The sequence below is a fragment of the Salvia hispanica genome, chromosome 6 (genome assembly GCF_023119035.1).
Source record: "Salvia hispanica cultivar TCC Black 2014 chromosome 6, UniMelb_Shisp_WGS_1.0, whole genome shotgun sequence".
Taxonomy (NCBI): domain Eukaryota; kingdom Viridiplantae; phylum Streptophyta; class Magnoliopsida; order Lamiales; family Lamiaceae; genus Salvia; species Salvia hispanica.
This window is the reverse complement of record NC_062970.1, coordinates 13,898-39,142: the sequence shown is the minus strand read 5'-3', so window position 1 is coordinate 39,142 and position 25,245 is coordinate 13,898. Positions and strand designations below refer to the sequence as shown.

General features: G+C 34.5%; 5 protein-coding genes across 10 annotated transcripts; 2 read left to right on the top strand and 3 right to left on the bottom strand.

The window, feature by feature from the left end:
• Positions 1-2,934: 2,934 nt before the first annotated feature.
• On the bottom strand, positions 2,935-4,736 carry LOC125192430 (labd-13Z-ene-9,15,16-triol synthase, chloroplastic-like). The gene is made up of 2 exons (XM_048089995.1): positions 3,749-4,736; positions 2,935-3,680 (listed from the first exon to the last, which is right to left on the bottom strand). The coding sequence occupies exons 1-2, from the start codon at positions 4,631-4,633 to the stop codon at positions 3,051-3,053; spliced, it is 1,515 nt and encodes a 504-aa protein (XP_047945952.1). The 5' UTR covers positions 4,634-4,736; the 3' UTR covers positions 2,935-3,050.
• A 905-nt stretch (positions 4,737-5,641) lies between these two features.
• LOC125193175 lies at positions 5,642-6,154 on the bottom strand. The gene has a single exon (XM_048090929.1). It carries the CDS (start codon positions 6,152-6,154, stop codon positions 5,642-5,644), a length of 513 nt encoding a protein of 170 aa, XP_047946886.1.
• A 4,490-nt stretch (positions 6,155-10,644) lies between these two features.
• LOC125193033 (MYB-like transcription factor ODO1) lies at positions 10,645-12,818 on the bottom strand. The gene is made up of 2 exons (XM_048090737.1): positions 12,465-12,818; positions 10,645-11,520 (listed from the first exon to the last, which is right to left on the bottom strand). Exons 1-2 carry the CDS (start codon positions 12,725-12,727, stop codon positions 11,043-11,045), a joined length of 741 nt encoding a protein of 246 aa, XP_047946694.1. The 5' UTR covers positions 12,728-12,818; the 3' UTR covers positions 10,645-11,042.
• A 6,596-nt stretch (positions 12,819-19,414) lies between these two features.
• Positions 19,415-21,673, top strand: LOC125193378. 2 transcript variants are annotated; one of them, XM_048091154.1, is made up of 9 exons: positions 19,415-19,567; positions 19,637-19,783; positions 19,872-19,969; positions 20,544-20,616; positions 20,698-20,758; positions 20,833-20,918; positions 21,003-21,092; positions 21,333-21,429; positions 21,506-21,673. In XM_048091154.1, exons 1-8 carry the CDS (start codon positions 19,469-19,471, stop codon positions 21,393-21,395), a joined length of 717 nt encoding a protein of 238 aa, XP_047947111.1. In that variant the 5' UTR covers positions 19,415-19,468; the 3' UTR covers positions 21,396-21,429; positions 21,506-21,673. The 2 variants fall into 2 exon arrangements, with proteins under 2 accessions (XP_047947111.1, XP_047947110.1); XM_048091153.1 differs by having other exon boundaries at positions 21,333-21,673.
• A 201-nt stretch (positions 21,674-21,874) lies between these two features.
• LOC125192758 (adenylosuccinate lyase-like) lies at positions 21,875-25,245 on the top strand. 5 transcript variants are annotated; one of them, XM_048090393.1, is made up of 7 exons: positions 21,875-22,402; positions 22,607-22,761; positions 23,808-23,990; positions 24,229-24,450; positions 24,689-24,805; positions 24,886-25,029; positions 25,183-25,245. In XM_048090393.1, exons 2-7 carry the CDS (start codon positions 22,720-22,722, stop codon positions 25,183-25,185), a joined length of 711 nt encoding a protein of 236 aa, XP_047946350.1. In that variant the 5' UTR covers positions 21,875-22,402; positions 22,607-22,719; the 3' UTR covers positions 25,186-25,245. The 5 variants fall into 5 exon arrangements, with proteins under 5 accessions (XP_047946350.1, XP_047946352.1, XP_047946351.1 ...); XM_048090395.1 differs by lacking the exon at positions 23,808-23,990 and having other exon boundaries at positions 21,877-22,402; positions 24,233-24,450; XM_048090394.1 differs by lacking the exon at positions 23,808-23,990 and having other exon boundaries at positions 21,877-22,402.

Below are 25,245 nucleotides of genomic sequence, written 5' to 3'. Positions count from 1 at the left end.
CTAAGTACCACGAACCAATTTCAACTACTATCCAGACGATCGAGAATTTTGGTTTTAAACTAACAACTACTAAAAGCATATAAAAACAGAGATTAAAATAAGCACTTAAACAAGAAAACAAAGAAGCAAGTTGTAAAAATGATAGAGAAATATGCAGAATTCAAGGATCCGATGCACAACTCATAGCCTAACCCAATTGAAACCGATTTACCATTTAAAGTCTCCAGAATTGTTGAATCAATCACAAATATAGATTAAACCCCCTCCCGAGGTGAGAAATCCGTAGATTAGGTGTAATAATTGAAGTCCCCTTCTAATTCTTAGACCTAACTCCTAATAGTTCGATTAGATTAAAGATCCCACTCAAAACCTCAACTCTCCCGAGTTTTACTGAATTAAGGTGTGAAGTATCCCTCTTTCAAGATTAATTATTTCACCTCCCGATTACTCTAAGAAACCCTAACACTACCAATTGGTGATCAAGCAATTGACAGGAAAAAGCACAGGAATAAACCAAACAATTACAAGAGCTAGATAAAAACGAAGTCAATTGGATTAAAACTATGAATCAATGCATCTTCACCAAGAATTCTACATAAAAGAAATTTAGCTACTCATATTCATGGAAGAAAACAAAGTGATCAAGCTAATTGACAGGAAAAAGCACAAGAATAAACCAAACAATTACAAGAGCTAGATAAAAACGAAGTCAATTGGATTAAAACTATGAATCAATGCATCTTCACCAAGAATTCTACATAAAAGAAGTTTAGCACCATGGCCGGGTGAATTTCCAATGGATTAATTCCACCCGGCCAGGTGTCAATTTATCGATGGATTAATTCCACCCGGCGCCGGGTCCGTCAATGCTGACGTTTTTCAAAGCGAGAAAAAGCGCCGGGTGGAATTAATCCACTGGAAATTCACCCGGCCGGGTGGGACTTCTTTGGTACTCTCTGGAATCTCGCAGGCATAATTACGCCACCCGGCCGAGTGGAATTATAGGGCAATAATTCACCCGGTCGGGTGAGATTTTCTGGACAGCGCAATGTTTGTATAACGGCCATAACTTCTTCTACCGAACTCCGATTGAGGCGTGTGAGATACCTACGCGAAGCTCTTTCGAAGACGAAGAGATTGGTATGCATTAGGGGTTGATTGGACTTCAAAATCTCCCGTAAATATTGTCTCAAACCAAGGCTGCTGCACATCCACATATTTTGTACCTTTTTCTACACATTCTTAACAAAATGGTCAACATACCAACATAATAGAGAAGTAGATATAAACAAGTCCAATAATAGAAAAAATATGATCAAATTCATACATAATCACCCTCTAAAACCATGTAAAATCCAAGTATGTCACTATACTCGTACTCCCTCCGTCCCGCTTTAGCAGTCCCATTGACTTTTGCACACTCGTTTTGTAAAAATGATAATAAATAGTTAAAGTGGAGAAATAATAAAATAAAAAAGAGAATAATGTAGATAAGACGTTTCTCTATATTATTCTCTTTTTTACTTTATTATTTCTCCACTTTAACTATTTATTATCATTTTTACAAAACGAGTGCAAAAAAGTCAATGAGACTGCTAAAGCGGGACGGAGGGAGTATATACTATTATCGAATTCTCTAAATTATTATCTCTCTTATTTACTCTCTTTTCAGTTCAATTAGTTATATTATCATTTTTAAAAAAAAATAACTACTTAAAATAAAACATTCTACTACTACTTATTTATCACTTGTGTTGTTGTACACATAAATATTACGATCATATATGTAATAATTTATATATTGACTAATTAATTTCATGATTCAATATAGTATATCAATAAAATTTAGTGATCGACCACAAGAAAATTAATTAAATCCACTGCTTAATTACTTAACAAATACTAACGAGTTTCCAACACTAAAATCACCTTATCAGTTTGGCGACCCCATACTCCTAATTTTGTGGGTGAAGCATAATGGTGTCTCAACATAAAAATATGATCCCAAAAGCCCAAGACTGAAGAAAGAGAAATGCACGCAAACAAAATTGGCTGAATTATAAATTTCGACCCAATGCCTTTTCATCGTGCTAACTAATTTCTGGCCTTTTTACTAGAACGGGCGAAACCATCTCATCAGCTTATACTACTAATATCATAAAAATTATAAGTATATTGTCAAGACATTTTCCATACTGTATACTGTAGTAGTAGTAGTGGTAGTAGTACTATTTATAATAAGTACACCTAAACAATACTTCTATTTATAGTCTATACTTTATATTTAGGGAACAAATTAATTTCATTGTTAGGCACACACCAACCAAAATTAGTGTAGCTTGAGAGAGGTGCTGAGTTGGATCAAAAGAGAGGGATGGAAGGAGATAGAGTTTGAGATGGATGCCTAGTACTCGCAGTGACAAATTTACGGAAGGATGAATCTATCTTTGGGACAGTAGTAGAAGATTTTCATCAGCTTTTGAAAGAGGTCTCCGGATCCTCTATGAGGTTTGTAAGGTGATCAGCGAATCAAGTTGCCCACACGCTTGCTCGGGCATCTGGTTCTATAGCTGAGAGCAAGTTTTGGTTGAATTGTATTCCTATTTTTATTCGCGATGTAATCGTTATGGATTTGGTTAAATAATATCTTACATTTGGTGAAAAAAAAAAAAAACTACTTTATGCTACACTACACATTGATGCAAATCTTAAATTACCTTATTTATCACTTTCAAAAGTGTCTTCAATTAAAAGAATTGGGCTAGCAAAAAGAATTATTTTCTTAGGCCCCCTGTGAATTCTTTCTCCCCCATCAATAATGTGTTTCGTTCTTTAATTCCATTCGCATTTCTTAAATTGGTCGTGAAGTCAAGTCCTTCAAACAAAAAAAAGAATCCGGGCTCTTAGGAAAAAAAGTCCAGCTAACATCCGATATCCTTTCGAGAATAAGTAAAAAAACGATATGAAAATTGAGAGTGTTTACAAAATATTATCCATTAAATAATTCATGCATGAATTTATTACATATGCAAATAGTAGACAAAATTAGGCTACATATACAAACTGGTTGTATTACCCAATCTAAGAGTGGGTATAGCAACCGAAGTGTTTGTCTTTTGTAGCACAATTCCAAGAGTTTCTGACATATCAAGCTTCTTACCATCTGCTAACTTCCAATCAAAGGAATGCAGAAATGAAGCCAACAAATGAGCAACCATTCTTTCTGCCAAGGGCAATCCAGGGCACATTCTTCTCCCCGATCCGAATGGAATAAACTCAAAATTGTTGCCTTTGAAATCCAAGGTTGTAGAATCTAGTAGAAACCTCTCAGGCTTGAACTCTCCTGGGTTGTCCCAGATTGTAGGATCTCTTTGTATTGCCCAGACATGTAGTAAAATCTTGGTACCCTTGGGGATTGTGTATCCTCCGACAGTTGTGGTCTGAAATGGCACTCTTGGGACTAGCAAGGGTACTGGAGGATGCAATCGGAGCGTTTCCTTGATGACGGCATTTAGAAAATTGAGTTTGGGCAAGTGGGACTCTTCCACTATTTTGTCCATCCCCACCACCTCAGATAGTTCCTTCTGTGCTTTCTCCATGGCCTTCGGGTTGTTGAGGAGCTCCGACATTGCAAATTCCACTGTTGTTGCTGACGTGTCCGACCCTCCACTTATGATCTCCTATATATATTTTCATTTTCCGGATAAAATGAAAATGAAAATTAGTAGTAGTAAAATAAAGCACTTACAGCTAACAAGGATTTAATTTGATCTCGTGAAAGAGTTGGCAGATCTGAGTCCTTTTTCTCCTTATGTTCCAACACGATCTGTAGAAAATCCTTCCTCCCCTCATTCTTCAGCATTGATCCAGAAAGCTTCTCGTGCTGAGAGATGAACTCTTCGAGTATTTTATCAAGAGAATCCACCACTTTCCCCATCCGTCGCTCCACTCCCTGTAGATCAAGCCTTGACAAAACAGGGAATAGATCTGAAACATTAGGTTTCCCGAGGAGATGACTGATCTCTGAGTTGATGGCTCGGAACTCAGCTCCGAGCCTCTCCCTCTCTTGATCCACTCCTCCCCACATAAGGCTCATCAGCAGGCTGACTTCCGTCTGAAACACGAGCTGTCCGAAAGCCACAGACCGTCCGATGTTGTCGTACACGGATCGGACGGCCTTCCTGATCTGGTCCCTCCTCAGCTCGCGGGAGGCGTGGAGGCCGGCGGTGCTCTGCGTCTCGCGCACGAGCACCTTCCTCATGGCCCGCCAGCTGGAGTCGGGGGGCGAGAAGACGACGTCCCTGGCGCCGCGGCTGTAGGCGAGGGCGGCCGCGGTGGCGTCACGGTGGGAGAAGATGTGGTCCTGGTCGCGGACGACCTGCTTGAGCAAGGAGGGGGAGGTGATGACCACCGCCAACTTGCTGCCGAGGCGGAGCTTGTAGATGGGGCCGTACTGCTGGGACAGGTCGGCCAACTGTTGGAGCATGTTGCGGCTGCTCATGAAAGGAAGATACCCCAGGATCGGGATGCCACGTGGCCCCGGAGGATATTTTCCACCATCCTTGCTTTTGTACCACAACATCAATATGGATGCTACCACTACTATTACACATCCCACAATTATTGAATCCATCCTATCTCTTCTGTCTCAACTTAATTTAACTACTCCAACTAGTATACTTATTTATACTAGTACTATAAGAATTGCACCTTGATCCCAAAGTCTTGAATTGTGGTTAAACAAATCAATACTAGTAATTGTGTTCTTCGGTTGACTGAAATTAATTCATAATGAACGCCGCACACGCTATTCTTATTTCAGAAAAATGGCAATTAATGTTTTCATACCTTTCATATTATTCACACCTTCTATTGCAATTTTGTGTTACATCATTAATTTATTGCATGTACCAGTGAATGTCACGTGGCAATCTTGCATTTGAAATTTAAGGGTGTAAGAAAAATATATATACACAACTATGAAAGTCATGATGTACCAATTTGAAGTGTTGTTGCTATATACATCCGTTGACTTCATACATTTAATTTTCATTTTGATATGGAGATGTCAATGATGATGAAAGTAGTGGGCAGAATGATCCTCTCAGAAAGTCAAATTTTAATTTCTTTTCCGACCATTAATTTTTTTATGTGAAGATTTCAACATATACTCTATTAAACTATATGTCACATGGAAAACTCATTCAACGATGACATAGTTCGTGATTTCATTAATTGAACGGCTTTATATTGCACCACAACTTATAATTTCATTTTGATATTGGAGATAATTTGAATGAAAATAGAATATATCCTACAACAAAATAGCTATATCACATCTTAGGGCTAATGAATAAATAGACGTATATATCATATTGCAGAAAAAATAAGATACTAGGAGTATTATATCAAGATAATACGAAGCACAATTTGCCAAATTAACAATGAGTTAGTACGATTGGCCAAGGAATCAATCATCTATCTACCTGCCCCACCTAACATAACATAACATTCAGAGAAGTAAATGTTCCCCCTCAAATTTCCCAATATATGTGTATGTAACTCATTTATTTTAAGTCATATCCATGTAAACATACACCATCAAAAATTTTATGGTTACCTATAATTTGGTGTTGAGTAGCTAGTTGCCATGACCGACTTGCCGTCTAACTGTGCGAGCACAATTTGCAAAATATCTGACCAATTGGGCACATTTTAGAGGGTCATTAATATGTTCCTTGTAGCAATTTAAACATGCATTCTTCTCATCAAGGCACGGTATAGGCTTGCTATTTGGAAGCTCGAACTCTTTATCATGAAGATCCTTTGCTCTTTCAGTGACCTCCTGCAACATGTTCTCCTCATTCTTATGCAGCCTCTCCACGACTTTCTCGCTCTCCTCAAGGACAGACCGCATGGCCTCTAAGTTTGAATTTGGAGGTTTATGAGAAGGCAACTGAATTGGCCATGCAGTTGAAGATGGGCCTCCAACTCCAAGTGCGTCTGAATCACCAGGAAGCTGTTGTGCTTGAGGTTGTTGGGGATTTTTTTGTCTTGGCTTCCTGGTTTTCTTTTTTACCTTCTCAGTCTCACCATCATCGAGAAGTTTTTTAACTAAGTTGCTGCTGATCTGAACTGTGAATGATTCATCCATGACACCAGCTGCTCTTTAGCTCCTGATATATTTATTCGAGCAAGCCAAATAAACACGTGGAAATAAAATTTTAATTGATGGTTCCACCTAACCTAAGGTTTTACTGTCCTAACTTGAGAACGGTTTAGCAAACTCCAGAATCCGAGGATATATCATCAATGAAATTGATTACTCACAAGCATCCAGTAGCTAGATTTCTTGACCATAATACGATTTTCTTGATTCTTGATAATGGTGATCCAAAACCAATTAGCTGATTGCATTATATGAAAACAATGCACATTTTCCTCCTCAATGATACATTCAATCTTGCCATAGCTGGAAACAAATCAATCAATGATCACCAAGAGCAGAACTAATGCATACCATAACTATTCATTCTGTTCTATCATATATGCTCTAGTACTTTACCTATGCCACATCCAATGAAGATTATGGAGAGGAAAGCATAATTGTTAAGTTAGGGCAGGTTCCCTAGGACATGGACTACAACCAATTATTGAGTATCAAAAGTGAAGTAATAGATAGTATCAAGCAGAAGGGCATCTAGGAAACATAGCTACATAAGTGAATTGTTCTTAAAAGAGTAAAAGACATTTGACATTAACTGAAAAAATGAATGGCACAAAACAATTAACAGGAAATTACATGGCAAGTCAGCATTGGGTAATTGAAAATTTTGACATGCTAAGCTATTCACGTTGAATTTTGGATATGCAATTCACATTGAGAATTAGATATGGTTACCATATTGAGCTCTAGATATCCTAGATAGTCTTTCATCACCAGGTGGGATTTAGATATACTATTCACAAATACAACGAAGGTGAGTACAATAACTATTTCGGAATCAAATTGTACCTTCTCAATTGAAATTTTCTTTTTGGAAGAAAAACAGTGGAAACCCAAATCACATTACGAAATGATGGCAACGAGCAACGAACGACGAAGTGCTAGATGCTGACGGGGGTGGCGGCGGTTAGCGTGGAGCTGAGAGACACAGTCGCAGGCCGCAGAGATCGCATAAGTTGCGATTAATTTTAAGGGTTCATTTTTTATTTGTTTTGGTTTTAATATTAGTTTTAATTTTAAATTTATTAATATCGTTCACGCTAATTTAAAACTGAATTTGAATTGAAATAATGTAATAAAAATAAATGTAGCAACCCAAGTACCCAACTCTCTTTTTATTAACTAAATCCCAAACCTTATAACAAAAATAATTAACCAAAACCATCTCAATTAAATCAAAACATTTCTCTCTCATGACATATAACTTGGACTCTCAAGAGAAAATCCCTCTCAGCCCAATTGTATGATGTATTTTGGCACTATATTCTCAAACATAATAAAATTTAATTACGAATTTAGTCTGTAGCTGATAACTTGAGTTCTAACATTTTCAGTATCTGGACAATTCTATTAGTGCTATTATTCCCTAGGCATAGATATAATCACTTTAGAGAGACTTTACACTTTTTTAAGCTATTTTTTTGAATTAAGACCAAAATTATCTATTGGTTATTCTTTTACTAATGTGTTTTATTCAAAAAGTATTTGTAATGATATTAAATACTTTATCAAGTACCTTCTTTATTATTTTTGTTTCAATCAATTTTCACTTTACTTTTTCTCTTATTTTTTTCTATTTTTTTTAATCTTTTTTCATTTTCTTATTCTTTTTTTCCTTCTTATTTTGCATTCTAGAAACATGAATTAGAAATCACATTGAAGTTAATAATCATGTAAATTGGAATATATGATTGTGTTATTATTGTTTTATATATTTATGAGTATAATATCCTAAATTCATGAGTGATTATTGTATTAAATTTTAAACTATATGATTTGTACCAAAATTGTCTTGAACATTCAATATATTATAAAATACTCAAAAAATAATTATATCAGATTAACAGTGATATTATAACAACAGTAAATATATAGAAGTATTTATCAACACAATTAAAATCTATACATCAAATATAAAGGGCATGACATCTCTGCCCTTCACACTCTAGAGTGGAGTTTTGTAATATTCTCTTCAGCGCAGAGTCTGGCTGGCTCCAGTTGATAATTGACTTGATTAGCTCAATGCCACCCTTTTCCTCGACTTTTGCTTTCGCTTTCTTGAATGGTGCGATCTTCGGTTTATGGCAAATTTACACACACCTGACTCAAAAGGATCGTTAGTTCACTGATTTAAGTGCAGTTTTACTATAGAACACATGCATGAAACGAGCATCATCATTGGGACATCCCAAAAAGGACTACGACTCAACTTAATTGGGACGGAGAGAATATTTAGTAGTAGTTGTATAAATTATACTCCTCCTAAAATTGAGAAAAAGAATATCTAAGAAAAGTTAGGATTCATAATCTGAAAAAGTTGTAATCCTTGGTTTTAGGATTCTGATTACTTTTCCAATTTTATTAAAAATCAAAACAAATACAAGAATTTAAAAATTAAGAACTCAAATTGCTTTTTCAGAAAAAATCCTGACAACTAAATATGGCCTCCCAGGATTATAGATTGAAGTTTTTCATTTTGTGTCTTTACACAATAATGGTTTGTGTTTGTGTGTAGATTTTTATAAACACTGATTCACCTACTCATACATAAGTCGCCCTTTACAGTTTACACCATAAACACCTGGGAATATTTCTATGCTTTCTCTAATTCGAATTCAACTTTGCTAGAAAGATCTCATGGTACTCACTCATGTTTTATTAGTATTTTGGATTGTTCATAAATTAATGAAACCATTTAGTAGTACTTTTTTTGCACTTTTGGTTCATATTTTATTAACTTTTTATACTCACATTCATTTTATTTTGTCCCTTTATTTTTTTTCACTAAGTAAATAATTTCTAAAAACTCATCGTACTATTGAAAAACTTTTTAAATAGTAGACAGAGGAGTCATTGACGCATTGAAACATAAGTTGATTGGATTTAAGTGGTAGAGTAGTCGATTATTTTAAGCGATTAGGATATTTGAGGAGTGAGGACCTCAGTGTGTTGAACTCATTCCATGATATTTAGCTCAATTTATCTAATTGGGTGAAAGTTTAACAATTTATAAGCTAAATTAACTATATAATTATATTGTTTTAAGATTTTATACTTCGTACTAACTTCTACGCCACGTGCAATTTAATTAGCTAATACTAACATAATCGTAAAATAAATTGAAATTAACGTCATTAATTATATATATATATGCGATGCTTCCACTCCACGAGCACAGAGACAATAGGAAAACACTTGAAACAACGAAACACTTGGATCATCAAATATGGTTGGTACGTGCGATTTGATATTAATTAGATTTTCTGACACTTTAAAGAACAAATGTTTTATAGAAGTAAAGTTGATACATATGTATTCTAATTCAATAAAATGATGTTGTGATTGAAAAGGGAGCAATTAATATGATTCAACATTCCACTTAGGTCATGAAATAAAATTTTAGGAATGGGTGATGCGCCACCAACTGCAGTGTGCTGAGATATTGCAAATCTTGGTGTAGGGTCTCTATCACCATACTCTTCTTCTCATATGCATCACCCTCGTTTCACATTTAATCAAATAAACACTAATTAGTTTTGTTGATATGTTTTTAGGAAATTAGTTGATGATTACTTATTAATAAAAAATTGCATATCCGCTGTTTACTTCAATGTATATAAACCTAGACGATTGGATAGGTGTGGACGCAAAAATTTCTCTTGGTAAAAGCTATACTATATTCTAAATTTTGAGACTAATAGCATCTCTCTCCACAGTAGAAGACAGATGGCACCAACGTCTCAGATTCGATGCGTGATTGAGAAGTTGGCACCACCGCATCTGATTCAAGGTATGAGAGAGAATCTGACGTCTTTTGTGGCCAGATCATCGGGCATCGTAGATTCAGTAAATCGACACGGGGGCGACGACTCAGATAACATTACAAGATAGTCTATTTTTTATGAACACGCTAAAATAGTAAAAATGACCTATTTTTTGGACGGATGGAACATTAAACTATTCTTAATTCATTTTCTTTCAAGAGTAACGATTTTATTGGTACGTTAAAATTTGTATGAAAATACTTCTCTACTTGTAATAATATGATTGGTTGGATATTATGACATTAATAACGTTAATGGATTTAAAGCGGTATATCTATCCCACAGCTAACCATACCAACTCCATGAAGAAAATCGAAAGAAATAGTAGTAGTGTATGATTTGTTTTCGAATTTTGGACACAAAAAAAAAAATCATCGAAGACAAGATCACAACCCAGCACATCACTAGTTTTGTTTTCAAACTTTGGAACTCTTTCAGTTTCATTAGTTTCAAAGCAACAGTTAATCATGTCCCATTTCACGGTACTTAATAAACTTAGGTGTTCAAGTGAAAAAATCCTATTCCTGCTAATAACTTAGTATTAAATTAAAATAGAAACTAAGTCATTTTATGCAATTAAAGTAACTACAAAACTATACTAAAAATATAGCTTTCTTATTATTGAAAGGATCCGTACATAATTCACAAAAGGCTTCATATTTACATGTACATTTTGTCACGTTTGACCCTAATCAATATTGCCCCACCCTTGGTACGTGGCACAAAAGTCTAACTACTTCTCCCAGCAACCCCATTTAAAAAACATTTAGAATTTGATAATTCCCTGTAAATCTTGGTTGGTGGGAAACCTAATCACAAGAAAGGTTTCACTTTCATATCCCATCACCATATACACAAAAACTAATTACTATCGATTCGAGCCACACACATGTTACTTAGTAACGTGATACGTGAGCTCAAATCGTGATATTTTTCATTTCCATCCTCTCTAGCTAGGTATATACGAAGGCGAAATTAATTTTTATTAATGATTATTCCCGTTCTCTATTGGCCCCAACTCCAAAATCATTGAAGCATTCGAAGCCAAAGTCGTGGACCCCAAAGTCCTGGCAATCGAGCAGCCATTGGCAACTCGGGTCCCACGATGAGGCCGCGAGGCCCTCCTCTGATGATGGAAACTCCCACGGGAAATCCATCTGTAGAGGATCATCCCGGAATAGGCAGCTAATCAAGGGGTCGTTTTCGTACAAGTTGTTGTCGTCCGATGAGCTGTTTTGGTCGGCCGGGGAGGAGGAGGCGAAAGGGGCGTCCGCAGCTTCCGGCTGCGGGTGCTTCTCCTCCGTTTGTTCGGATTGGGATTTTTTTGGGTCCTTTTCTACATTGTTGAGGGGTTCGTGCGTGACAGGATCGATCCCCATTTTTATAAGCTTCTTTTTAATGTGGGTGTTCCAATGATTCTTGATCTCGTTGTCGGTTCTTCCTGGCAATTTTGATGCTATTTTAGACCACCTGTTTGATTTTAAATAGTACAGACAAATCAAAGTTAGAATGATAAATAGGGTCGCATGATTTTTAGTGTATATATGTAAAGAAAGTTTGTGATGATTAGCTACATTTTTTGGGAGGAATATTAATATCATTTGGTAGTTTGGTGACATGAAAAATAAAGAAAAAGAAATAGTATAAAGCTTACGAAAGATATGCGATCTTGTATATAATTAAAAACTCGGAGGTGGGCAAAAGGTGTAAATAACCAAATATTATCATTATGAGAAAAAAGAGTAATAAAAAGAAGGACGCTAGTATTATTTTTTACCAATCAGAAGCCTTTTATCGCTCAAAATAAATACTCCTTAGAAGTACAATTGGAAAGAGAGCAATAATGTGTTGGAGCTCAAAAAGTAGTAAGACGATATACTGTATCCCACTTTTTATACTGTTGCACTAATATATGAAATTAATTATTTAATTTAATGACCCCCATCTAAAAAAGATAAGATAATCAATGAATCGAAAAGTTAGAAACCAATTAATTAAAAAGTGGGTTTAAGTTGAGTGCTTAAATGTGGCCAACACAATATGTGTTGGCGAAGGAAGAGCAACTAATTAATTTACTTGACACAGTCTTGAGTGGGACTTGGGGAGTGTAATCATTGATGATAATTCACTAGTATTTAACTTATTAAATATGTCAAAAATATAATATAGAATATAATATGCTATACTAACTATTTTTACACTTTGAAGCTACATCACGTGAAAACCAAACAGAGAAAAAAGAAATTTAATTTACACGACAACCTGCATATTAACATTAATTTGTACTTCCTTAATTAAAAATCCCATTATATAGAAAAAAAACAAGTAGTAGTAGTAATGGAATGTATGTTGATCTAATGATAGTGTTTAAAATTAAAAACCTGAGCTTTTTTTTAGAAAAAAAGAAAGCGAACCTATTGCCAAGGCGTGCATGAAGATCAATGACCAACTGCTCCTCGGCCTGGTTGAGGAGGCCCCGCTTCAAGTCGGGGCGGAGGTAGTTGGTCCAGCGGAGGCGGCAGCTCTTCCCGCAGCGGCGAAGGCCGGCCAGTTTGGGGACGGCCCGCCAACAGCATTGGCCATTGGTGAGGATGAAGTTAATGAGCTTCTTGTCTTCCTCGGCCGTCCACGGGCCCTTCTTCACCCCGAGCTTGTCACAACACGGCTGCCGACCCATCTACCTAACACAAGTTAATCTTGCATATGATTAGATATGTGTATATGATGTTTTGAATGATTAAACAAGGCCAGGAACTCACTCAAAAGTCCTCTCTTACCCACCTATATATAATACTATGTGCTGTGTGTGTGGGCCCAGCATTGGTTTTTTGAAAGGAACTGATGAACTACAAAGCCTGTTCTGGTGGTATCGACTCCAGATAGGGAATGATGGGGGTGACCCCAAGACAAAGCTACAAACCAAAATCAAACCTGAAAATAATGATTAATTTCTTTTTCATGTTTTGCTACAGAGAGTGGTATTCTGTGAATGCAATCTTACTCAACCATAACATCACCATTTTCGTCATCACCACGTTTACGTTGTGGTATAGTACTACTACTATCTATGTTCACTAATCACTATGTGTGTTTTCATTCATATCTACTAATCATAATAATAATTTATCATTTCTCTACTACTTTCTTAAAAATTAATTCAAGAGTTTAACATAGTATGAAATTAATTCCAGAATCTTGCTAGTGTTTGTTTTGTTTTACAGTATATATGTACGTCAAGACTAGCAACGTAAAGAAATATAATTAAGTGGAGTAGTAGTCGTATTTAATTTGGCAGTTAAATTCAAGATCATTTGACAGGTGTAATTTCTATCTCTGAAGACATTGAATCATACGTTGAAACATACGTACTTTTAACTCCAAGTTGAGTTATAATAAAGACAAGCTACAATGTAGTACTCCATGTTTTATGTTTATATGTTTAATGTTTAAATATTCTTTTAAAGTTTTAGCCAGTTTATATTTAAAACATAGAGTAAGTAGTACTTATACGGATTTAGTTTGTTAATTACTTACTCCAATATTTTACTCCACAAAATAGTAAAATCTTAAAATAGAGGCAGAAATATTTCTTATGACAAAGGCCTTAAAATTAATACTCCGTCCATTCCTAATTGATTCGTATTCTCTTTCAGGATATCCCACCTAATAAAGAGACAGTTTCTTTTTTTCAAAATATAGCATACTTACTCTGTTTTATTATATATTTTCTCTTATACTTTATTTTTTTTCGTTCTTCTATTTTGTTCTCTTTTATATTTTAAATTTTTTTAAATTTAAGTCTTTCAACACTATTTTCTTAATACTTGTGAAAAGAAATGCATCGCTTATATTATGACGGGATGGAGAGAGTAAGGAGTACTATGCATTGAATCAACGACGTTGCATGAGATGTCTTAAATAAGAAATTCTAGATAGTTCCAAAGCAAATAAAATAACTTCAAAATTTAACATTATCCGATTTGTTGGTAAATGTATTATTATCTGCAAGTTGGATCAATCTGAGTGATTCATTTGATTTTGTTCAATAAATAGGTACATCTTTGCGGGTTTCTTTTTTTTTAAAAATATTATTGTTAGCCGATAATTTTACGTGTCGTCTTCTCAGAGCTTACTCAATTTGCACTGTATTTGCATGTATTTATATATAATAATGTGTAATATTATATAGTTAAGGCTATCTTAGCCACGAATATCAGTTGGGGCAGGTAGTAAATCCAACACTTTGGTTTTTTGACTTGAGGGTCTCATTGTTCAACTTGGACGTCTAGTTTGAAAATTGAAACACTTCTTACTATAAACTTTAATTAGGTGAGAAATAATACTATAAAATTTTAGATATTTTGTGAGCCTGATGTAAGATTATCTTACCAAGAAACTTTGATTAAGTTATTCTCAATGGTTTTTTTATACTAATAGTGTTTTTCTATATAAAGAAATGCTCAAAATTAAATCAATTACTAGTTTTCATGAGAAAGAATAGTGATCTTACAACTACCCCAAGCTAAAAAGAAGTTACAAACAACAAGGACAACACATGACAGAATATGCAATTATTGAAAATTTAAATGTGTTTTATCCCACATTAGTGAGTAGCTGTACTAGGAAATTTTAAAACGACAAGAATTTAGCCAATTTGTTAGACCGATGTCTAAGATTAAGACAATGCATCATACTTGAGGAGAGGTGGCGAGCGAGCGGACTAGCTGATATAAGGTGGTGTCGTGGTGAGACACACTACTAAGGAAAAATAACAAGCAATGCAAGAATACTAAGGCAAAACAAAATAACAAGCAATGCAAAAATACTAAGGATAAGAGTAGTTATTTTTCGGTACGATATAATTTGAAATTTTGATGAGCACTTCTTTATTAATCTAACCCTATGACGAGTTTTGGAATAAACCATAAATATTAATTCTTATGATGAATAATTTGTTTTAGAGTAGATGTATATATAGTAGTACATATTTTTGATAAATAATTTTACATATCAAAATAACAATTTTGACAATATAATGTTCAACGATCGAATTTGATTTAAAATCCTACAAAGAAATAAAAATATATATATATGTAGACTTATATTATAAAGAATCAATCAGTTGTATTATTGCAATTTATCCATAGCCGCCACATGAAAGTTGAAACATGTCTGGTTTTAGGCAACCCATATTTTAGAAATGCGACACGAACCAAAGTCGTCATGGAATTAAGTAAGGTAATTAATAAATAATACGATGTCTCCTATTTTGAGTCCCGAAATACTAATAACAAATTAACAATCATCATCGGTTATATAGAACACGTATGACCTGTACATGCATGCATCTAAAAACATACTTTCTCCATAAGGATAGAAAAACTGACAAATATTTATAGTATATACTAAATTAACGTACGTGTCACCATTACAATTTACAGATGCTATTTAGCCAGCAATTCCCCTACAATAAGAGCTTCTTGTACAACCACGTATCAAATTTCTGTTTATTGTCTAATCTTCATAATTTGTTTGGTAAACTATGATTTGGCGTATACTAGCGTTGATTCCGATGAGAGTTGTAAGTAAATTGTATGCTAGAGCTTGTTTACTTTGCTAGTTATGTAAAGAAAAAATAATTTAGATGGATTTTGCAAGTTATAATTTTTAATAGACCTTAGAAATAACTTCAGGTATGAAAATATGTCATATACTAATTCATGCTAGTATTTAGCATTTCTAACTAAAAAGATAAGTTTATATGCTCTAAACATAATCATAAACTCTATTCATGTCCATCTAAGTCATTCAAATTAAACTAGTCTTATCGATTGTATATTAGTTTGATATTGTCATATGGATTAAGTCCGGTTACACGGATTTGTTTATGGTCACTTCTGAAAGATGTGTTTATAATCTGAAACTACATTAGGAATGCAGTTGACACATCGTGATATTACAAGCCTACTTGAACTTGAGTCATCCTGGAACCAACTCGAACATGGGTCATCCAGGACCCGACCCAAGCCACATTGGCTCTGATACTACTTGCTAGGACCATCGATCCCACGTTAATTTGATAGTACTTTCCATTGGGTCGAGTTCGCCGCAGTTATTTGTTTTTGAATTTCTCCCAAAAGATCTCAAACGTAATTAGAATTGGATAATACTTATATATAACTTTCAACTTCTCTCATTCATCTGACGTGGAACTGATGCTCGTGATTACGTGATATGGTCCAGAGTATTTTACTCCTATGAAAAAGAGTGAAAAAATATATGCAAGTTGTAAATTTGAGGTGGCCGTCAATGTGATCGAATCAATCTTAGTCACGAAATTTGAATTAAAACAAAAGAAAAACTATTTTAAATGCGCAAGACAAAAATTGGTTTAATATATTTGGCCGAAGCTATCGTTCGCCGAAATATATATGTACCCATTCACCCTATTACTCCTAAATACACTCTATTAACTTTGTAACAAATATCTAAAATTGAATAACTCAATTGCGGTTCTACAAAAAAATACGAAATATTTGCAAATCAAATATCGTGCTAATTAAAGACTTTCCCGAAACAAACATAGATTATTGCATTCTAATTTGATATAGCAAACCTAAACAAATTGGATTTATAGTTTAGTTGATGAAAATCGAGATCACCAATATTACTGCCCAACTATTCCTCCGTGAAGCAATCAATTTGACTATCGTAATTACCATCATGAAAATGTCTCTTTTCACTCTAAAAGAAATGAAATTGTCTCACTTTTTCATTTGAGAATCTTACCACGTGAAAAACTCCTTACTATTACTGTGACACTTCACCTTATTCACAAGTACACTAATTGCCAAAGTTTCAATGTACTAGTGTTATACTTCTATAAATATATATCTAAAATAAGAGTGAATTACAAAAACGGTCTATGGACTATGAGTTTATCTCGTCCATAATCTCTGGACTTTAAAAATAAAATCAGACATCCTTGGACTAAGAGTTTATTTCGAAATTGGTCATTTTGGCTATTTTCCATCCAAAAATGCCATTTTGGACTGCTGGGCAATTTTGTCTTTACATATTTTTAACTTTTTCAATCTGATATTATTTCAAAAAATGAGAAATGAAATCCACAAAATGTCACTTAGGAGTTAGGATCTTGAATTAAAGAGAAAGCTTGAATTGCAATCAACTAATCATATATAGCTAGGAAGGATTCAAGTAATTAATACAGTAATTAAGAGAATTATATAAAATCAATGATCTTATATAAAAATATAACCAGAAGTCGACTTCAAGAAATATAGATGTAGGGAGACAAGAAACCAATTGAAATGAAGTGCCACTTAATTCATTAATCTAACACATGGCTATGGTTGAAAATTCATAATCACAAGTGTGACCATGGTCCGAAACTAGCTAGTTCAATTTTACAATTCACATTCTCTTCTCACAAGACAAATGTAATTGTCGTTGTAATATTTAACTAATGACATCTCGTCTAAGATATGAGTCGAATCTTCAAAACATTAAAGTCTTTAAATTGACTCCCGTCAGAAATTAATGTCGAGAAAATGTTCTTTTTTCGAGTTATTAGGAAGTTGATTGTTGTAATTGACTCAAGTTGTTGTTTCATAGTTAGTCGTAATTGTTTACGCAATCTCCTTATCCATTTTATTATGTTCTTCTGTGAGTTGCAATATTTTATACTTAATAATAATTAGGATATATACACTAATCCGACCCAATGTAAGTAACTAGGAGTATTATTTTTATATCAAGTTGAATCAAATCTAATATGGGTCAATTTTTTGGTGCGAATTGTTAACATGGCAAGATTTTTTGTGAGACATTAATTCTACATATTTAACTCTAATTATTGAAGCTAGCTAGGAGTATAATATTAGCAATTTGAGCTAATAGTACATATAATCGTCCGCAAAACATAGTAGTATCACTTTTTTGGGATAATGCACCACAATGATTTATTATTTATAAACTCTATAGAACAACATAAAATTCTAGTCAATAATTAATAACTAAATAATTCAAACATGGGTAGATCTCTTTACTAACCAAATCTGACTTATTATGCCATCTAAAACGTTTTACAGTTAGATATATTAATTAAGTAATATAGATAAAAAAAAATTAGCACAAATGCACTAATATAACTCAATGGTGTAAATTCAATCGCGATAAATTTTCGCAATTATTGCACTTGCTGCAGATAAAAGTAACACTAAAGAAAACACATATAATATTATTTAATTGACTAAGCAGTTTTATAATTGCGAAGTCATTATGTTAATCCCCATTCATAAGAAAAGTCTCATTCCAAAGACTCGTAGTTCCAAAGGTTTAATTAAGGCAACATTACGCCATTATGGCTTAAGCACCATCTGCAGTAACACTGCTTAAAGAGACACTTCATCTAAAATCAGAAAAGGAAAAAAGAAAATATTGTACAATAGCTTTTATATTATATCTAATGTATTGGATACTAGTATTAATTTTGTAGAAATTAGAAAACGATTGACGGCAGTAATATTTAGGTGAGTGAATGGACTCATTAGTATCTAATATATTTGGTTGGAACACTTATATACCCCTAACAAAAAAAATAGCGTCAGATGATCCTAACGTTTAATATAATCACGAATGGGATTTTTTAGTCGTTTGAGGAATGACACGAGATTTTAGAAGAAGTTATTTCTTTTGTTCAAAAACAACTTTCTATTTCCCAAATGTGACATCTATTATCGAATGGAGGGAATACTAATTAACAAACGCTAACATGTAAAATTCTAAATATAAAATAATGCACCACATGCTTAATTTATGCTTCCTCCGTCAGTGAATATGAGTTACATTTTTTAATTTTAGTCCGGCAAATAAGAATCTCAGTTCATTATTACTATAAAATGATAATAGGTCTTACATTTCACTAACGCACTTCAATCATATTTATTTAAAACTAATATATACAAGTGTGACTCATATTTCACTAATTTTTCTGTCATTTTTTCTTAAAATCTATACTGCCAAAAATGAGATTTCTAATAGTGGAAGAATGAGTATAATACTTTGATTTTTTAGGATGATTATAAATGAGTAGTTATTGATTCAAATGAACTAAACTCCTATCACCTTCTAAATTTTGTAATGTGTAATTCCATTTCTTAATACTTGATGGCAGTCGGGTATGATTTAGGCATTAATTTGGTTTTGATTAATCAATTTTAAGTTAGCTTGGACTCCACTTGTTTTGTTGAATAAAATTATTTTTAAAGAAATTAAAAAGTGTTAAGTAAATCATGAGTCCGCATGGCTAGAATGGATAGCGTTAGCCATATCCAGTAAAACACTTAATGAAAGAGATAAAGTAATCAACAAATTTGAGCTCAAACAAAGGCCGGACATGGCCTCCTCTCTTGGCTTCAGCTGTGCAGTTCCCTTCTCAATCTCAAGATGGACGAAAGGCAGAAATCAACGAGCTACAATTCGGTGCATAGGATGGGTAAACACTAAACACCATCCCCAACTGTTTGTTGTATTGTCTCTTTGAAACGGGTTTTATGAAAGGCAGGACCCGGAAGGCATTCTCGGAGCTCCGCGGCCGGGACACATAGCGAGAATTGAATTCAAGCGAAAACTCGAGAAGGATTCTGAGGCCAGAGAAGCATTTGAACGCCAAGTCCGAGAAGAGAAAGATCGCATGAGAAAACTTCGCGAGGTAAAGCCTTTGTAGCGGGTACTATTTTATAGCCTGTCTTTTCGATTCTGATATACTCCACCACGTATGTTTTTGGTGTTTTCATTAGTCTCGGGTGATACCGGATACTGTAGAGGAGTTGGTTGAGTATTTTCTAGATACTGAAGCTCAGGAGATCGAATTTGAGATTTCCAGATTGAGGCCTCGGTACATTTCTTGATTTTTACCACGTCTCTCATTTTTCATGACAACAACTATTGATTAGTGTACCTTGTTATCTCTATGTTCTTGATTAGTAAACTCATACATATGCTGATATGCGTTGTTATATGTGTCATTCAACGATAATATGCTATCTTATCATGATAAATCAACCATATGGGATAGAGGCGTGAGGTTTTTCTATGTTGAATTAGTAAAAGTAAGATGTACTACAAGATAAAACAATGGTGATAACGCAAAAGAAGTTTAAATGTTGCAAATGTTAGAGCAAGTGTTTTATAGTTCCGGTGTGAAACTGAAACAAGCAAGAGACATGTTCAATTTGTTATGTTACACAAAGCATTTAATAAATGTCACCCAAAATTCCTCTTCTTGTTATGCTTTTATACGTTTAAATTAGCTAGTTTGGCATTCGGCCCAAACTTGTTGTTTGGTTAGAATCAACTGTGCGCTTAAAAGAATCTGCTTCAACTGTTGGGCGTGAGCGAGAAAATAATTCATGCATTGGGCTATTTTTTCTCTGATAAACTTTTCATGGTATGGTGATACCAAAATGTAGATTGAACGACGAATTTTTCTCACACCTGAAACTAGAACTGGGGAAACTCAAATTTTCTGTGTCTAAGACTCAGGTTTGTCTACTCCTGTGCCCCGTTACCCCCTTTACAAATAAGGAGAAGCGCTAAACACCTATTAACTGGTTTTGTTTGTAGGATGTGGAAGACAGAGTACTTGAGTTAGAGACGCTGCAAAAAGCCCTGGAGGAAGCCACAAGTTAGGAGTAGTAAATAGTTTGCGAAAGAAATTTCTTTGTCATTTTTTTTATCAAACTCGCTATTCTCCTACAGAAGCATATGATAAAATGCAAGCTGAACTCACAGCAGCAAGGCAGAATTTGATGAGACTTTTACAATCGACTGATATCAAGGCGACTGTATGCTACTTATTAGCTCTCTTCTCTCAGAATATGTTTCTTGTTCCCTTTAGATCACTGACAGCTTCTTCTTACATGATGCAGCTCTTGGACTTGGTTGGGGAAAACGCATTGAATAGATCCTTATTGACACTCCTTGATCAAAACATCGCAAGTGCATATCAGGGTAACCAGGTGAGAAAGATAATTCATTTTGAATTGCTCTTGGCTCTATTTTGTACATATAGAGGGTTGTTCTTGGTTCTACCGTTTGACGTGAAATCCATAAAACTGTTCAAATCATTCCATGATTTATTCAAGTTGATTGAAGATAAATAACACAATGTGTAGTATGATGGATATGGAAACCAATCTGTCATTACCCTGTTTAACGTTCGGATGGTACTATTTTATCACCTAAACTTGATGATGCAGAAACAGGTTGCGGAATACATGGAAAAGATTCGTGGGGCGATGCTCAAGTATATCACTGTCTGATTAGTGAGAAGGATGATGTACCAAATATAACTATGTATGGTTTATTTACACATGTGCAGAGCTACTGATTCCCAAATTCAAGATATCAAGTGTTGATCATTCTGCTGTAGGTATAATTTTACCAAAATTAAAGAGCTTGGACATGGATTCGCTTTAAAGCCACGGCGTAGTAGTTTTGGTGGTATTTGTGCCCAGGAATGTTTTATTTTTCTTGATAAATGTAAATTCAAGACTGTGTATTATTCCATGACCGGAAAAAGAGAGTTATTTGAGAGTGAGTAGTTTGCTTGTTAGCAATTCTAAGGCCATTCCCAATGCAGCCCATTTGTAATTGAAGCCCAAACTGAAACATCATACAGCTAAATCAAAATCAAAACCAAACCCATTAACTAGCATTTAACCAGTTTTTTTTTTTTTTTTTTTTTTTTTTTTTTTTTTTTTTTTTGAAGTATCGTTTAAAATGCTCAAAACTCAAAATGAAATGCAAATTATTACTCACAGCATTTTCTACAGACTCCATCGCCGCCAAGCGCCACCCAACTGCCGCTGTCGTCCACCGCCTATATGGAGTTAGGGGCCGGAGTCAGGTGCTTCAATACCAAAACCACTAACTCTTACTTGAGCCATCAAAACCACATCACACCTGGAAATCTTACCTCGTACGCTTTCTTCCGCACTCAGCACTGATTCCATTTCCAAGGTAATGTAATTTGCTCAATTTCCACACTATAGTATCTTATTTATTTTTAATTTCTGCAAAATATGATAGCTAACATACAAATGACCAGTTTCAGACAAGAGTGAACATGAGTTGGCATATGACTACTTTTGTAAGATATTATCTATATAATTGAAGGGCATGTTTCAGATATGCTGTTAATCGGCATTTGGAAAGAAATATGTGGTGTAGATGCTTAGAGTGACTGGAATTTTATGCTGAGACTATATGAGATATAATGATAGAGGAAAAGAGACATTCAACGGAAGTTTTCATGCTTCGATAGTTTGTAAGTGCTTTCCAATTCATGACTGGTTTTCTTTCTCTTCCCTTGTAATTAACTAATTAGGTTGACATAACTTATCTTGTCTTATGTCTCCACATAAATATTCCTGATTTTTTTTTTTTTTGGAAAATTCAACCTTTTATTTCAGCAATTTAGAAGTCCCAAAATCCGGCTTGAAAGCTATAAAACGTTGATGTCTTTTTCCAGGTAAACTTGATGTCTAGAGATAATTATATGTTGATCTCGAGCTCTCGAGTTTGTCAGCTTTGTGCCCACTGGATGGCTGTTATTGGCCCAAAGTGAAGGACTTGGCTCCTTTTATGAGTGGATTTGGACTTATAAAGTATCGAGTTATAGTTGAGGTACACATATCTGGTTTACAATTATATTTAGTAGTATTTATTTTACTGGTCATCCCTGTATCAATATTTTATTGTTCTACACCTAATTATACTGGGTGTAGTAAAAAGGTGAATGAATTGTATCTAGGTTCTTGCATAGCGTTCATTAGATCATGCATTTTGCATGTGACCTAAATGCCAAGGTCAATTAGCTTGTGTGACAATGAAATATGCATGGCTGGAGCCTGTCAATTGGAACTCTATGTCCCGTCTTATAGAAATGTAAGGAGAAGGAAGAAAAATACCTGTACACTCATGTATGCCTGGAACATCAATACAATCATTTAACCTTTTAAGTTTTTAGTTTATATAGTCAACTAAAAGGATTACTAAAGTGAATACTTCATTTTCTGTTTGACCAACACTTGAAAAACGGTGATCTTGTGAGTAGATGGAGAATTTTTAATCATATCTTATTTACTTCTTCTGTCCCACACATTAAAGATCTAGGTTGTTACAACTTCACGGATGGAATTACTTTGCTTTCAGAAGAAATAAAATGATGGCTTATGTGTAAGAAATATTAGCTGCAGTTTCCATTTGGAAATTGGGACTCATTTCAGATATAGGAAATGGTCTCTCCCTTTCTATCTTTCCTGACACATGATTTTTTTTTAAATCGGAGCAGTTTAAAGAGCCTAGCTTTAGACTCAAATTTTTATGGAGGCTATTTAACTGAGTTGAATGGAGTTCTGTTGAAGTTTTATGGAAGTTTTATTTCAGAGGATTTATATTTCTCCGTGTACAATCATCTTATTATGTACTACTCCCTCCGTCCCCAAAGAATATGCACTTTGAGTTCAGCACAGGTTTTAATGTAAAATTAGTAAAGTGAGAGAGAGGTAGAGAGAAAAAGTAATTAAAGTATTGTTAGTGGCAAATGGGTCCCACCTCATTAGAGAGAAAAGACTTTTAAAATTAGAAAGTGCACATCTTATGGGATGGACTAAAAAGGAAAGAGTGCATTTTCTTATGGGACGGAGGGAGTAGTAATCCATTTCATTTAGGTGCTTGAATTTTTCCATTTTGCTTGCACATCGGAGGACATTAACAATCTGGCACATGCGTTGATGCTGAAAGATGCTCTCAATAAAGTCATACTACTTTCTATGGATAAATTGATCAGAGCTTTGTGTGACATTGCTACTTCAACTGCTTCTGTGTCCAGGCTATCTAGAACTCATGGACAGGTTGTAATTGGGTGCAGAAATTCGAATTAACTTACTCCAAATATTATCATGCTCCATTGCTCCTCAGTCTAGTTTTCTATTGTGTATTGGTAGATAGTGATACATTAACATGCAATAGTTATTAGTTAGACTGGAAAGCGCGGAATGATTATCAAGCTTGTTTACCTCATTGTATCACTGGCTTTGGAAAATAGCTTAACCATATTTTTCCACTTTGGGATGTTTTTGTGCTTCTTAGCCAGCTTCACCCACCACATTAGGAAAGGAAATGGCAGGCTTTGAATATAGGCTCAGTAGAGAACGTGAGATACTGTCGCAAATTGAAATTTTCGGGAAGTTTGCTGGGGCTGTTGGAAACTACAATGCTCATCTAGTTGCATATCCTGAAGTAAATTGGCCACAAGTTGCAGAGGAGTATTTGACATCTCTTGGAATAAGTTTTAATCCTTATGTAACTCAGGTACATCAGTGAATAATAATTTCATCATTTTAGTTGTTCCATGTTATTTCCAGTTTCATGTACATGATCTGATTTATGTTCTTTGGAGTCCAGCCATTTGTTTAATGTTCATATCAAATAATGATGTCTGATACAAACTTTACAATATCCCTTGTGTTTTTCTATTTTCAGCTAGACAAAAGGACTTTCTATATGAAAATCTTTAACTAGTAAACCATTCATTCTCCTTCTAATACAGATTGAATCTCATGACTATATGGCTAGAGTTTTCAACTCTATTATCCTGTTCAACAACATTTTAGTGGACTTTGACAGAGATATATGGGGATACATATCATTGGGTTACTTCAAGCAGGTGAGAGCAGCAATCTGTTGTTAGCTTTATCATTCATCTCTTGCATGAAGCCAAATTGATGCATTCTCAACTATAAGCAGATAACTAAGTCTGGGGAGATTGGATCCTCGATGATGCCGCACAAAGTTAATCCAATTGACTTTGAAAATAGTGAAGGCAATTGTGGAATTGCAAATGGAGGCTTAGCGCATCTAAGCACAAAGTTACCTACATCACGCATCCAGGTGTGCATGTATTTAAAGTAGTTGAGGCCATTCTTCATTGTTGGGCATAATTGAACTATATTAGCTGTGGGAATTCTGTATAAACAGGGAATACATAAACTGGTGACTTAACGAATCTAATTCCTTATTCGTCGGTTGATCTTTTTGTTGCAGTGAGACTTGGCTGATTCGACTGTTCTGAGGAATATGGGCATAGGGTTAGGACATTTCCTTCTT

Coding starts and splice junctions, on each gene's coding strand:
- LOC125192430 (XM_048089995.1), bottom strand. CDS start 4,633: ATGGATTCAATAATTGTGGGATGTGTAATAGTAGTGGTAGCATCCATA. Junction 3,681..3,748: donor AAATTAAATCCTTGTTAGCT/GTAAGTGCTTTA, acceptor AAATATATATAG/GAGATCATAAGTGGAGGGTC.
- LOC125193175 (XM_048090929.1), bottom strand. CDS start 6,154: ATGGATGAATCATTCACAGTTCAGATCAGCAGCAACTTAGTTAAAAAA.
- LOC125193033 (XM_048090737.1), bottom strand. CDS start 12,727: ATGGGTCGGCAGCCGTGTTGTGACAAGCTCGGGGTGAAGAAGGGCCCG. Junction 11,521..12,464: donor CATGCACGCCTTGGCAATAG/GTTCGCTTTCTT, acceptor AAAATCAAACAG/GTGGTCTAAAATAGCATCAA.
- LOC125193378 (XM_048091154.1), top strand. CDS start 19,469: ATGGCCTCCTCTCTTGGCTTCAGCTGTGCAGTTCCCTTCTCAATCTCA. Junction 19,784..19,871: donor GCATGAGAAAACTTCGCGAG/GTAAAGCCTTTG, acceptor TGTTTTCATTAG/TCTCGGGTGATACCGGATAC. Junction 20,759..20,832: donor AGCCCTGGAGGAAGCCACAA/GTTAGGAGTAGT, acceptor ATTCTCCTACAG/AAGCATATGATAAAATGCAA.
- LOC125192758 (XM_048090393.1), top strand. CDS start 22,720: ATGAGTGGATTTGGACTTATAAAGTATCGAGTTATAGTTGAG. Junction 22,762..23,807: donor AGTATCGAGTTATAGTTGAG/GTACACATATCT, acceptor CATTTCATTTAG/GTGCTTGAATTTTTCCATTT. Junction 24,806..24,885: donor CATTGGGTTACTTCAAGCAG/GTGAGAGCAGCA, acceptor AACTATAAGCAG/ATAACTAAGTCTGGGGAGAT.